The sequence below is a fragment of the Odontesthes bonariensis genome, chromosome 9 (assembly GCF_027942865.1).
Source record: "Odontesthes bonariensis isolate fOdoBon6 chromosome 9, fOdoBon6.hap1, whole genome shotgun sequence".
Taxonomy (NCBI): domain Eukaryota; kingdom Metazoa; phylum Chordata; class Actinopteri; order Atheriniformes; family Atherinopsidae; genus Odontesthes; species Odontesthes bonariensis.
The window spans coordinates 17184168-17198644 of NC_134514.1; the positions used below are offsets into that span (position 1 = coordinate 17184168).

A 14477-nucleotide genomic window follows, 5' to 3' on the forward strand; every position below is an offset into this window, starting at 1 on the left:
AAGTGTAGGTTTAATGGAGTTTGTTCTCAGGGAAACAGAGAACCTCACAAAGATGGCATTTGAACTGAGGTAAACTATGATGGGCTTTTTAGTCTTTGCCATCATCAAGTTAATTTGGCTTAAATATGCTTCCTGAGATAACCATTAACTGACAGATTGTTGTTAACAAACAATACAAAAACTTCGGCTGCTCAGGAAATGGTCCGTAATTGTGTAACATGATCCCAAATTCTGATTGCACTCTTCTCATGAGCTTTTTGGCTGCAGAACACACGATTGGCTGTTTTGCCATCAAGTGCATTAACAAGCCAGCCCATCTACTGAGTCTGCCCTTGCACTTAGGCATAATGCAGTTTGAAAGATAATAGATCAACTGTGTAAGACAGTTTACAAAATCACAAAAAACTGCCGCTCAGCTGTGGTTATCATACAGATACAGTAACACAAGCTCCTTGTATCACATCAGTCTACCAAGGCAACAACTTAATTCCAACTTTATTTGAAAACAATTACAATAGGATATTCTTTGTTTCATACTTAATCACAAAAGTGAGGGTGTACATTACCTTCTATGGTATTTCTAGAATAGCTTGTTACAGGATAGGTCCATAATAAAGATATGGGTATAATTTTGTAAATCCTCTTTTGTATGGTGTTTGGGTCAATTTGACCCATTTTCAGAGTTTATCAATAGAATTATGGGAACATATTTGACCTGAGTTTAACTCCCCTAGTTTCTGTTTTCATTGAGAACACGTTGTTCGAGTCAGTTTGCCCTTACAGTGATAATAGTGTGGAAATCGTTGGTAGAAAAAAAGTAGGCATGAAAAAATGACAGAAAAAGTCCTCCTGTGTGTGTTTACTTTGTCCCCTTCCTGCTTAGGTTTGATTGCGTGCGTGATCCTGTTGCTAAGTAGCAAGTATCATAGACTGAGTACAAGCAGAGTCTCTGCAATCCCCAACTGCTTATACTAAGGGGTGTTGATTTACGAGACGCTTTTCATGACTGAAAATACTCTGGGGCTCCTGTAGAGTGTACAGGAAGCAGGATGTATGCAGAGGAAACCACAGAGTTTAAGGAGGCAGATGAGTTTCTGTTTTTTTTTTTGTACTATCAGTTAACAAGTGAGCACAAAAAAGTACACAAAGCAGCAGATATTATCAGCTCACATTCTTCAGATTAGCTGCTTAGTTTTCTGATTTGAAAACGTGAGTGCTGTCATATTTGCCTCCCTTGGGTAATTTTAAGCAAGTTCTAAGACTGCAGTGAGTGTTCCAAAACAGCCATAAACTCATTTTAAGTGCCTGTTTCACATTATCCCGCACACTTTGCATTGATGGGAAAATACCAACTGTATAGCAGAAAACTATACAATTTTCATTTAAAATGTTTAAATGTTACTCTATTCCCGCTGTAAATTTGGGTCTGGACAAAATTAGTCAATAGTTCTGTACGGGGCTTAATCCACTGATATAGTGAAAAGATTTCGGCTAAGGGATTTTTAAAAATGACTTTAGAAGAGGGAGAATATTAGTACAATGACTAGGAAGACTTATGAGATCTCAAAAATAAGACTTATTCTATCCATGTCTAGCTTTTTTTGTCAAAAAAATATCTTTTTCATAAAAAAGATAGTAAATGATCATACATCAAGTCTATTTTGCACAAAATTTAAACATTTGTCAAGTATTTTCAAGTTAAAATATAGCAAATGAACAAAGTAAAATTCAACAAATTTATGTTTAGAGTTCACCATTGTTATCATGAGTCACAAGTTCACAAAATGAACAATTCGAGTTAATTTCTCATTTTTTTATGAGCTTCTTTGAATCATCCCCACTCTACGGTACATAGTGCTATGGAGCACTTGAACATGAGCACCATGGCTCTCTGAGCAGATGCATGCACTACTCTGCATTTCCACATTTTATCCCTATCAAGACACTCAAAATCAAACACTAATTAAAAATGACGTTTTCAGTACATTGCCTTTCTTATTTGATCAGGTTTAAGTGCAGATGTCACTTTCATGTTACCATTCTTTTCACAGAGATTCTACCTCAGCCATGTTGTATAACACATGAATGACTCTCAATAATCATAAACTGCAGAGCTCAAATGAGCTTTGATTCATCATACATCTAATTGAATATTTCATCTAAAAAAACAGACCCCAGTGCCAATGAAGTATGAAAAATGTACTGTGCTCCAATGCCAAAGCAGGCCCTGCTCATCACAATGCATCCAAATACAAACCTTACTATTCAATGTGCTCTCCACCATTTGCAACCATTTTTGCACACCAATGAAAGCATGCTATTCAGCAGAAGCCCAGTGAAAATAACTTAAGTCTTACTATTAATATCACACTAATAGTAAAAGAGACAAGAAGCATGACACAGATGAAAACAGATTCAGTGAATGTGCAGCCATCTGCGCAAAGGCCAAAACAAAAGTTAATCTTCCATTACTGGTACTCTCTCTGGTGCTCTGGCTTTCTGCTGCGCAAAGTCATCCATTTGGCAAGGCAAGGCAAGGCAAGTTTATTTGTATAGCACAATTCAACTACAAGGCGATTCAAAGTGCTTTACAGAGACATTAAAACAGTAGAAATAAAAAGCATGATTTAAATTTTAAACAAAAAAGAAAGAAATAAGAACAATAGATAAAATCAGATAAAATCAGTAGTTAAAAAGTGATTAGGTTTTGAGCTTCATTCAAACGCAGCTGAAAATAGGTGTGTCTTCAACCTGGACTTAAATACACTGAGTGTTTCAGCTGATCTGAGGCTTTCTGGGAGTTTGTTCCAGACATGTGGAGCATAGAAGCTGAATGCAGCTTCTCCATATCTGATTCTGACTCTGGGAACTGATAAAAGACCGGATCCAGATGACCTGAGGGGTCTGGAAGGTTCATACTGGGTCAGGAGGTCACTGATGTATTTTGGTCCTAGACCATTCAGAGCTTTATAGACCAGCATCAGAACTTTAAAACATTCAGTTTCATCTGAAGGCCTCATTATGGTGCACCACTTCTGTCAATTTTTGTCTCTGTAGATCTTGCTCGGTGCCATTGTCTGTGTTTTTATGTTATGGTTTCATAGTTTCTATGTTTTGTATTCTAGTTAAAATTCTGTTTTTGATATTCAGTTTCCTTTCTTCCTGTTTGATTTTGTAGATCAAGATCAGGTGCTTCTCTCTTCATTGTTTACTCTCGGATCCGCTTACTCCACTAAGCTTGACATTGGGTGTGGTGGGTAAAAAGTATTGCTACACAAGTTTACATCTGTACGTGTCAGTAAATGTCCTAATGCAGTTGCATTAGTTGCACATGGAGTCATGTCTTTATTGGGTTCAGAATTCATTGCAAGGATTAAAGGCTTCCACTGCATCCGCAGGGGACATGCAGATGCAACTCAGCGAGACAAGCCCACCGTTGACAAGAATGTTATCCAGTACTATAAATGAGAGCTGAGTTTACTTCAAATTCAATAAGGAGACAATAATAAAGGCTGACACATTCATTGATGTATAATAATCAGAAAAAAGTTTGGTGTACAAATATTTGTAATGAATTTTGGGTGTTTTATGCTCCGGTGGTGCATCAAGGCAAGACTTCACATGATGGATGATATGAAAGGCCCAGAGTCTCGATGCTGGTGCTGGGCTTCTGTTGAGGCTCCGTCTTGGGTAAATGGAGATGGTGGAGTTGGGAGTTTTATTGAATTCTTTCTTTAGAATTAAATAAAAATGCGAGTGCTGCTAATGAATGTGATGATTTAAGCACATTTGTGCACAACACCAAGCCCAGTAATGCTGTGGGTCAAATAGACTCAAGAACATTAGGTGATTAACATCAATACATTCAACGAAGTTTAAAGAAATTGTGTGAGTAGACACTTGAAAATAAATTAACACAGAGGTTTTAAAGACACAATAAATTGTCTATTAGGATAAGTAAAACAGGTTATATAAATGATTCCATGTCATAAATGGGTCATTTTAGCCGCTAATACTTACACTGATCAGCCATTACACTATGACCACCTGGTTAATACAGAAATGAACTATAAATGTTAATAATAAAAGATTAATAGATGTTAAAAGTCGAGCCTTTAGGCCCTGTGAGTTGTTGGGTGGGGTCTTTGTGGACTACGCTTGTTTTCCACAGAAACTATCCGATCCCACCAGATTGGTAGGAGAAGACCCCGGATAGTTTGTTGTGCTCTTAGAGGCCTTCCTTAGCAATTTTTGCAGGGTCCACAACAGTGTTGTTTCAAAATCTTTTAGGCAGGTAAAAGGTGTCAAAGTAAAGTTGATATGAATGCTACCGTGTAAGTTTTCACAGAAGAACCTTGGTTTGGAAGGAGATAATGTTGCGGTTGACAGGTACATCTCTCAGTTTGCGAAAAGATCAGTAAAATGAGATTGGTTTTAAAAATAACAGAAAAAAATATATTTTTATCATCGCTATGCCTTTACAGTTAATTTATCTGTTGCATCAGTTTTTTCTCATTCACACACTAAACCTCATGCCAGAAAGATTTAATCTGTCAGAGAAATATACGTGCCAGCAGTTCAAAAGAGCTGGTTGTGTTGTTTTACTTGTGATGTCATGCTCTATGTAGCAGCGGAAGTACAGTATATTCTGACATTTTATGGCAGAGCTCAACTACGCAATAAACTCTGTGTTCATATAATAGCATTTTAGGGGAGTATCTGAAAGGAGCCTTCCTAGCATGCTTTGTGACACCGTGTTTGTGAAGCAATGTGCAGCGTGTTTTACTGTGTTCTAAGTTACCTAAAAGTTACGTACTATTTTTCTAGAAGACAGTGTTGTGCAGTTTCACACCAGTTTTGTTAGATTATGATACTTAGTTTTATGATGGCAAACGATCACATCATGAGTAAAAGTGTCCATCTAGTTAGTCACGTCTCGTTTTTTTCCCCTTGTATTGATATTTAGTGAAAAACTGGTTTGCCCTCGTTAAAGTCCCCTTTAACGAGGGTAAACCACAGAGTAAACCACAGTTTCAAAAGTGTCAAAAGGAAAGTCCGTTTTATGAATTGTGTAAACTAAATTATGCTACCCAGAAAGAGTGACGTGACATTGCTATGGTTGGAAAGTGTTAAGTGACAAAGATATTATTTGAACATGAAATGCATCAAAACATAGGTTGCCATGTTACGTTCTTTCTTTTTCGTTATTTAATTACCAGGATCATTTATTTTCAATACTGCAGCATAACATGCTGAATAGACAGAAGAGAACTTAACAAATATAACATTTAGCACTGCACCATTTTAGAAATCAAATCTACAAGGAACTTTGTCTGCAAATTAAGCTTTTAAAGTGTCAATCAACAGCCAATCCAAAGCAGCAGCAGCATTCTTGTTGAAACTGTAATGGTACCTTTATGGTACCAAATCATAGACCATACAACCTGGGAAGGGACAGCCAGTAAAACAATGGTTTTATGGGGCTGTAATGTAACTGTCTGTTACTGTGCAAGGTTGTAAAACTAATTACATGTAACATTATAAGATGAGTACAAACATAGGAAAGGGTAAGAAGCAGAATCACTTTAGAATGAGGTGCAGCAAATAGTTTGTCTTTATGAATGATCCTAAATGTGATTGAAAGTCTTTTGTATCACCTTTATTACACAGTGAAGTGTAGGAATAGTCCCTCTCAGTGGGGGGGTAGAAACCCAACACTCGTTAGTTCCCACTGGTACTTTTGTCAAGTAGGAACTGAGACTAAATGGAACAAAGAAGATACCACAAAGATATTTTAACTGTAAAATGACACATACCAATTCTTGTAAATGCCGGGGAAGCACCTGTTTAAATCATTCTAGTCTGATGAAGAAAAAAAAAAGGACCAGATGTTTTCCCTGTTTAATCATCCTGTCTCTGCTTCTCTGTAGCTTACCTCAGGTATGCATTCTTGCTCTAAATAAAGGACCAAATATGCAAAGTTTACAGTTGGTCTCAGTGTTTACTTAAGACATTAACAGATTGAAGCAAGCTTTCATCACAGACTCTGTTCATAAACATAAAAAGAGCACTGGAGACTGCACTGCCTCAGAGGGGTTCTTGTATCTTTAAAAACACAAGTTTCAAGATTAATTTCACCTGGTACAGACCTTCCTGCACGGGAATCACTTTCATATCTTCACCAGTCTGCTGTGACGCAATGGAAGTTCTTTGGTTTTTTTTTTGACACTGTGTCATACTCAATGTGATCGGCCAAACTGCCTAAAACAAATTTAGACCGAGGGAAAGAAATGATAAAGCAAAACTTCATAACTTCACAATAGAAGAAGCTTCATAACACCGTGAAGTACTTCCAGATAATGCAATGTGTTGTGGCTGTCTTTCCACAGATTTTCAACTCAAATGTGGACTTCAGCTAAAATGTGGACTTACTATCTCTCAGGCGCATTAACATATGTACATTATCTGTTCCGTCACAGTCAACCTTTGGCCCGTGCCTCACTTCCTTAAAGCGTGTGAGCAGTACACGTCCACACATCCCTCCCCCTGCTGTCTATATTTCTTCCCCTCTCTGTAGTTTGTCTCATTCCCTGTGCACGCTTCCACTCGTCATTTCAGCTGTTGCCCTCAACAGGAAGCTATCTCAAAACAAAATTATCAGATGGAGAAAGACTGAGAAACCAGTGCAATGTTTAGCTAGTGTAAAATCTGATCATTTTCAAACTAGATGACCTCTAAGACGCGGGACTGTTGTTACTTGTCTGCATGTCAGCAGCTCTGAAGGTACTTCTCTAAAGCGCGTTTGTCTGACCTGCCTTGTCTGAAGCCAAAGCAGCTGTGGAATGTGTCTAAAAATTCTTGCCATCTGGACATCTTTCTTTGACAAACAAGACACCCCTCCTTAAAAAAACACAGGTGAGGTCATTATTTACTAAAGTTCTGTATAGGAAGTATTTTTCTAATGTTTGCCCTTTGCTTTTTGAAATGCATATTTTGAACTGAGTTTTTTCTAACCCTGTGTGAGCTGTTGCTGAGGGAAAAGTGATAATGCAAGAGGTGGTTTTCATGAATTATTAAAAGTAATTAGGTTGGAATGTTGAATCTCTGCATTGTTGAATATTTATTAGCTTTTTTCCCAGTGGTGGTCACCATAGCACGCTTGAGAGTAGCACAACAGAAAGCTGGTTGACCAGAAGAAAAATGTATAGTTAGATTACAATTACTCGGTGTGGCAAGCTTTGAAACATATAATGAAAATGTATTTCCACATGGTTAGAAGGAGCAATCTTGGCATTCAACACATCCCCTTGTTGAGAGAAAAGGCAGCTGTTTTTTCTTTTAAAAGCTCATGGATGTCAAAAACATTCTACCAAAAAAACAGGCTCAGGTCAGCTTATATTATGGACAAACAGAGTTGGCTCTGTTGGATGAAAAAGTGAATTTCCAGCTGTGTGATAATATAATGAACTTAGACCAGAACGGTAACACATGAGAACAGAAACTAATGGTTACCGACAAAGCCAAAAGGGGAATACCAATGTGTGATTAGTCATAGCACCCAGACTGATGATACACAGCCTATGAGGGATTTTAGAAACACAATCATATTTTCCAATCGTATCCCAGGGCCTGTTAAAAACTTAGTTAAAAACGAATCCATTAAATCAAACCCGCTTCAAACACACCTGCAGACACACACATGCACACACATAAAGCCTGACATTATAATTCTCTAAAGATGGGCTGACTGGATGGCTTCTCCGTTATTGAGTTTTCCGGACGTTAATTGTGTTAGATGCTTCCTGAGCCTATAAACACACACAGGTCTGAGCCAGATGGAGCCTGACACAGACAGGAAACAATTATCAAATAATATCACATAGAAGCAGTCCACCATTTGGGGTTTTAATATTCATTCATAATATTATATAATATAATATTCTTTTTTATAATCTGGTGACCATTAGCAGTGATAGTGGCAAGTTTTGGCCTTCTTCTGCCATTTTAGGAATGGAAAGTTTTGCATTGGAAACATCACATAAATATCTAGTATCTGTCTATTGAGTAGATGTGGATCACACATAGAGATGCTCTTAAACTTGGGCTAGAGAATTAACTTAACTGTCAGTCTGTCTCTGGGAGGATTCATTTGAATCTTGGTCTGTCCCCGCAGAATCACAAATTCTTATTGCACTGAAAAATTGTGTATAAGTTGCATTATGTATACAGTTACGCTAACTGCAAGTTTTGTCTGATCTGCCCTGCTCTGCCACTCAGATTTAGATAATACGGTATCAAGAATGGGCTGCACGGTGGTGTGTTGGTTAGCACTGACTCACAGCAAGAGGGCTCCTGGTTTGAATCCCAGCTGGGTTGTGGAGTCTGCATGTTCTCCTAGTGTATGTGCGGGCTCTCTCTGGCTACTCCGGCTTCCTCCCACTACCCAAAAACATGCATGTTAGGTTAATTTGTGACTCTAAATTGATCCTAGGAGTGAGCGTGAGTGTTGGTGGTTGTTTTTTTTTCTGTGTGGCCCTGGGATGGACTGGCAACCTGTCCAAGGTGTACCCTGCCTCACCCCCAATGAGAGCTGGGATAGGCTCCAGCCCCCCTTCCACGACCCTGAATTGGAGCGGGTATAGAGAATGGATGGATGGTTTCAAAAGAGGAAAAGTTAGTTGACTTTGTAACAAAATAGTGTTTTGATATAAAAAATATGATGTAATCAGTTTCGGGAGATGAGAACACATCAAATGAATCTGATAGGGAAAATAATTCCTTAATGTGATCAGTTTCCTTCGAACCAATACTTTTACAAAAAGGAACGCATAACAGGTTTACACCACATACTCTCAGACTCTGAGTCTGACTGCCTCACATTTGGTGACATGATTTGATCTCTTGTGGTCACTGAACTACAAAATGGGATGGGACATAAAAAAGATTAGCTGTACTAGGTATTGTAGGAGTGAGGTCACGACCCAGGTGTGCCTCGAAAAAATGACAGTCACTGTATTTTCTTTTTTCATTTCTTTTGCAGGTAAATCTCTGACCAGGAAAGAGACAGAAAACATGACAATGAACGTCACAACTTCAACATCGCTCCTTAATTCAACATGTGTTCGCATTGGAGAAAGTGCCTTCAGTGACTTCCTCATGTCTGTTTACATCCTGGCTTTTATCTTTGGTTTGATCTTCAATGTACTGACTCTGTGCCCCATTATTCAACAAGTAAGGCAGCAAAATATTCTAGGGATCTTCCTGCTCACCCTTTCCATATCTGACTTGCTTTTCATCTGCACCATGCCCCTTTGGATCAACTATTACCAAAAGGACCACAACTGGCAGCTCGGTGTTGCATCCTGCAGTGTAGCTGGCTTTTTCTACTACTCTAACATGTATATCAGCATCTTCTTGCTCTGTTGTATCTCTGTGGATCGTTGCCTGGTGGTCTGTTACCCACTGCACTTCAAGACCCACCGAACATCTCGCTATGCTTGGATCCAGTGTGCTGTTGTTTATATTGGAGTGGCAGCGATGCACATCTTTGTGTTAATCTATGACAACCTCAAAGACGCCCATGATGACAGAAACAACAATGACCGCTGTTATGAGAATTACCCCATGGAGAAACCTGTGGCTATGTTTAACCTGCTCAGAGTGGGCATCGGCTTCTTTCTTCCCCTGCTGGTGTTGACAGTGAGTTACTGGAGGGTGCTGGCCGCTGTGGGCCAAAGTCCTGGCCTCAGTGCCCAGGCTAAGAGGAAGGTCCGTCTGCTTTCTTTCGGAGTAATCGGTATCTTCTCAGTTTGCTTTGCTCCATATCACATTATCTTGCTCATACGTTCACTTGTCTTTTACAATGCCAGTGACTACTCAGCAGATGGAAGTTACTGCCAGTTTGAACAAGCCATGCACTTCTATTTCTCAAGCACGCTGGCGATGTCCAGTCTGAACAGTGTGGTGGACCCTGTGTTGTATGTGCTGGTCACTAATGGACTAAAGGAGAAATTCAAACTGTGCTGTAGAAAGCGTAACCAGACAACAACAGAAGACTCTGCTTTAACCGCATTTGGCAGAGCAAAGTCCAAAAGTGACTTAATATAAAAAATTGGCTGTGTGTGAAAAACTGTGTTTGCATAGCATGTAAGCATGTGATTATGCATGTAGCCTTTTATACTCATGTGTTCATCATCAATTTTTAAAATCCATCCTGTAATCAGCCCTTTTTGTATAAACAGCTTGAAATCCATTGAGCGTTCATGCTGTGCACTTGTCTGTCCATTTTCTCTCTTATCTTGCACAGTGTGGAAGAGGGGTCTGAATTATTCATGCATCTCAGAACTGTGTAATTAGATTGTAACATTGTGGCTCCACAGACTTCTCAAGTTGGAACCACTTTTGGTTTATTGTTGGACTGCTTAAATTGAAGAGTCCTGTTTTCCATGTATAAAAAAATGGTATGATTGTGTGTCCCCTATACAACTAAATGGGCATTTATTCAAAAGCAGGTGGGCTGTGATCATTTTGCATCACTGTATAATGGGAGACTAAATAAAGCAGTGGTTTGAACAGGTGATTTGGTTTTAGATTGTCTAAATTATGATTAAAATATGTCAGGAATACTTTTGTAGCTGGCATTTAAAACATATCCAGAGTGAGGGGTGAAACATGTTAAGGCCATACACCAAAGTACTTATTCATAAAGATAATCATAAATTCAGCACAGCTGTGTGCTACATATTTGTCAAGTGGGTGAGGAGAATAATCAAGAGGCCTTGGTGTGAGTTCTAGTGTGATGGAGATATAATTTTATTCCCAGTGAGAAAAGATTCAACATTCTGTTATTTTGGTGCATATTTGAAAAAATATGAAAAAAATAGCAGGCACTCCACCATTATAAACAATAATGTTGTTCAGATTTGTAAGTTACCTTCATAAAATAAGACTATTAAAGTGATTAGAAAAATGCTTTTTCAGGAAAATGCAAGCCCATCTTGTTGCTGAAAAGATTCAGTGGAATTCCTGTTACAAGAAAGATTTTTTTATTTTCTTTTATCAAGATTAACATCCTGGGGGAAAAAAATGGGAGCTTGAATAATATTAAACGGGTATAGAAAATGGATGGATGGATGGGAAAGAAATGGCATTGGGAACTTTAACAAATTTGATGCAGGCTTTCGGACATGATGTTGTAAAGATGCATCTTTCCATGTACTTGTAAACAGTGGAGTTAAGTGTTTGGCTTATTTACCTGTGCTTAGTTTCCTGGGGTCCGTTTCACGTAGCAGGTTCAACCAACTCTGAGTCTATTCCTGATCTCTGAGTTGATCTACTCTGAGATTGAAAACTCTGAGTTTTCGGTTCCAGAAACGCTGATTTGAGTGAGGTTAATCAACTCTGAGTAAGTTCACCTTGAGTTTAGCGCGTGCACCACAACTTTAAAAAGCCAGCATCAATGGAGCCCCAATTCGACGAGTCACCATGGCAACGGGGAAGAGGAGGGGCTACGTTTTTCACCAACCTCGAATTGGAAATCTTAATGCGCTCATACGGCGAGTTTCAAAACGTCTTTAGAAATAAGTGCAACACCGTTGCAGCAGCAAAAGTGTAAGTTTAAATGTAGTCCTTTGCAATCCCAATAATATTACAGGGAAACTGCTTGAATGGTAGCCCATTCATTTATTTCATTTAGGTGCAATCCCGTGGGGGAGAAGCGCACTTGGCAGCAGTTTAAGATGAAATATAAAAACATTGTTCAAACAGGTGAGACCTCGGTATGGAGGTACCTCATTTTGATCATGTTTTACACTGTAAAGTAAATATTAAGTGGCTATTTGACTGTGCAGTTATTTTATTCACAACATGATGCTGTTTTCACACACACAAACTATGTCTTCTCATCTATACCATCCATCCATCCATTATCTATACCGCTGAATCCGTCAGTCGGGTCGCGGGGGGGGGCTGGAGTCTATCCCAGCAGTCAATGCATGGTTGTTTGTCTCTGTGTTGGCCCTGTAACGGACTAGTGTCCATTAACCCCTAACCCAACTCCACAAATGGAGAGAAATTCTTCTCAATCAGACTTAATTTTCTATTAAGTGTACGTGCCGGCACCAAACTTAAGTTAAGTATTTACAAAGCCTACCCTCCTCATTTTATTCCCCCTAATGAGCCATATGCTAATTTCTGCTTAACCTATTAATATTTAACTAAACAAAAAATCCTGTGCTGCACAAAAATAAGGCAGTGTTTCAACACCATATATATTGAGAAGAGCAAAGATGTTATAAGGCACACAATGACAGAACACAACGACTCTGACCTATGATCAGTATTTGCCATGTCTATTCATAGCCACAAGAGCTATGCACCACCCTCCACTGGTGATCCACAGTGTATTTATCTGTAGGAGGATTGTACAGGGACCTCAGGTGCCAATGTGATAAGTAATATTATAACTGATATTAGACAGTTGTTAGTTAGAAGTAGTTTCATTTTGTCTTGAATGTAAATGCATTTTAAGATTAACATGATCGCATTTTGAAATCTGTGTAGGTTAAATATTCGCTATTGGTAATGCCTCGGGGACCCAGTAGGGGGCGCACGCACCGCTTCCTCACTCAGTAAAGACGAGTGAAGGAGAGAGCGACTGTTTCATTTGTTGTTCTCCCATCACTATTTCCCTTGTTCAAGGTATTTATAAGTAAAAACAAAGCAATGTAAATTTGTTAAGAGCATGTTCATAAGAGTTTTCTCTGTGTGATTGTAGGTTGATACATAAGGAGAATCGTTTTATTGAGTGTCTTAGAAGTCTTGTATTGCTCATGGAAACAGGTTCAAGCTAAGCGGCTAGGTACCTCGTGGCTACGCTAGCGAGTCAAGAGTGTTAACATAAGGAATGTGCTTACTCTTTTATTTGTCCAAGTTAAATTTGTGTCAGCAGCAAGAAGAGTAAAAGTAAAAAAAAAAAACATGTATCATATCTTCATGGAAATATAGTAGGTTGTGTTAAAAAGATCATTTAGAAAATGTTAAAAATGTATGCTAGACATGGTTGCTGTGGCCCTGAAGCGGGGTGTGATTATGCCAGATATGTATTTTGTGTTTGCTGTGCCTATGGTTGATGAAGACTCAGTAAAGACAAGTTCTCCCATCGCTATTTCCCTTGTTCAAGGGTACAACACCAACACACCAGACCTTGACTCACGGACACTGGCCAGTGACACAGAATAAAGACCTTTCCTTGAGACTTGAGGGAAGTCTTTCAGTAATAGTGTCTTGAAAGAAAAAAACAAGTCCCACCTTGTTCTTGGTCTCTCCCTGCAGGAGAGATTAGGGTGGAAATTCATGCCGAACGATTGGGTAATCTTTCAGAGGAATTTTTCTCTAAATGTCTAACTGAAAAGACTGGGAAGACTGCCAGTCACCACCTCCAGCAATATATTTGCAAAGTGCAGAGATTTTCATTCTAGTCTCTCCTCTCCATAATCTCAGGTCCAAATGTTTTGTCTATCGATCCCTCATGAATACTCTTTGCTCACTAGCAGAGCTGAGCATTCTGCGCAGGTTATGAAAAACAAGTTCCTCTCCAACAGTACCATAAATCTGCAAACAGTCTCTCACGATATTGAAAACAGTTTTCCTCGTGCAGGACCGACTGATAAAAGCGGTAAGACTGACAGAACAGTTGCTGTCTCAGTCCATCCGTGTACAGTTTACATGTAAAAAAGTCGCAATCTGTGTAAAATACCAACATTCTATTCTGGCCACTTTGCTGAGATTATTTGCCAAGAGAAAGAGAGAGAAAAAAGTAGAAGCTCTTGTAAGGCTCACAGTGAGAGTTGTTCCTCCGTCTTTCTGTTGTTTTCCCAAAATTACTCTTAAAAGTGTAAGCTTGAGGCAAAGCGGTAAAGCACAACTTGAAAAAGAAATGCAGTTCATGTTTGCAAATGTTAAAACACTGTCAAGTTCGAAGAAAATAAAATTGCAGTCAATCATCCGGGAGCATTATGTGGAAGATATTACAAATCCATTTTCTCCACACTCAACTTTTAATGGGCCAACTCAGGTGCTTACTGGACTGCTTGAGAATCAATACAGTATGGTTTCATTGATTCGCTGTTATGACTCTTAGCCCAGGGTTGGTCTCAAATGCAATGGACAGGCAGGCTATTCTTGGACTCTTTTACTACACAGGCACGTACTGTGACACAAGAGAATCAGCACACTTTTTAATTTCCTCTCCCACAATGGACAATCACTATTGTGTCATTGTGTTATTTTAATTAAACAGCAAGTCTTGATATTCAGACTCAATTTATTAGAAAAGCAAGATGGTTTGTAATTGTGTAATGATAATTAATCAACAACCTAAATAGAAGAATTATACATTTTCTCTTATGATATTGATTGTGACTATGGACATACACTCTCACTGGTAAAGTATAACATGTTGTTCCAAAGTAAATGTT

At 38.8% G+C, this 14477-nt stretch overlaps 1 protein-coding gene across 1 annotated transcript; it reads left to right on the top strand.

Moving 5' to 3' along the window:
- Positions 1 to 6582: 6582 nt before the first annotated feature.
- On the top strand, positions 6583 to 10572 carry gpr184 (G protein-coupled receptor 184). Its single transcript, XM_075473429.1, has 2 exons — positions 6583 to 6915; positions 9041 to 10572. Exon 2 carries the CDS (start codon positions 9073 to 9075, stop codon positions 10105 to 10107), a length of 1035 nt encoding a protein of 344 aa, XP_075329544.1. The 5' UTR covers positions 6583 to 6915; positions 9041 to 9072; the 3' UTR covers positions 10108 to 10572.
- The last annotated feature ends 3905 nt before the right edge of the window (positions 10573 to 14477 follow it).

Excerpts from the sequence above, each read along its gene's own strand:
- gpr184 (XM_075473429.1), top strand. The coding sequence starts at position 9,073 with ATGACAATGAACGTCACAACTTCAACATCGCTCCTTAATTCAACATGT.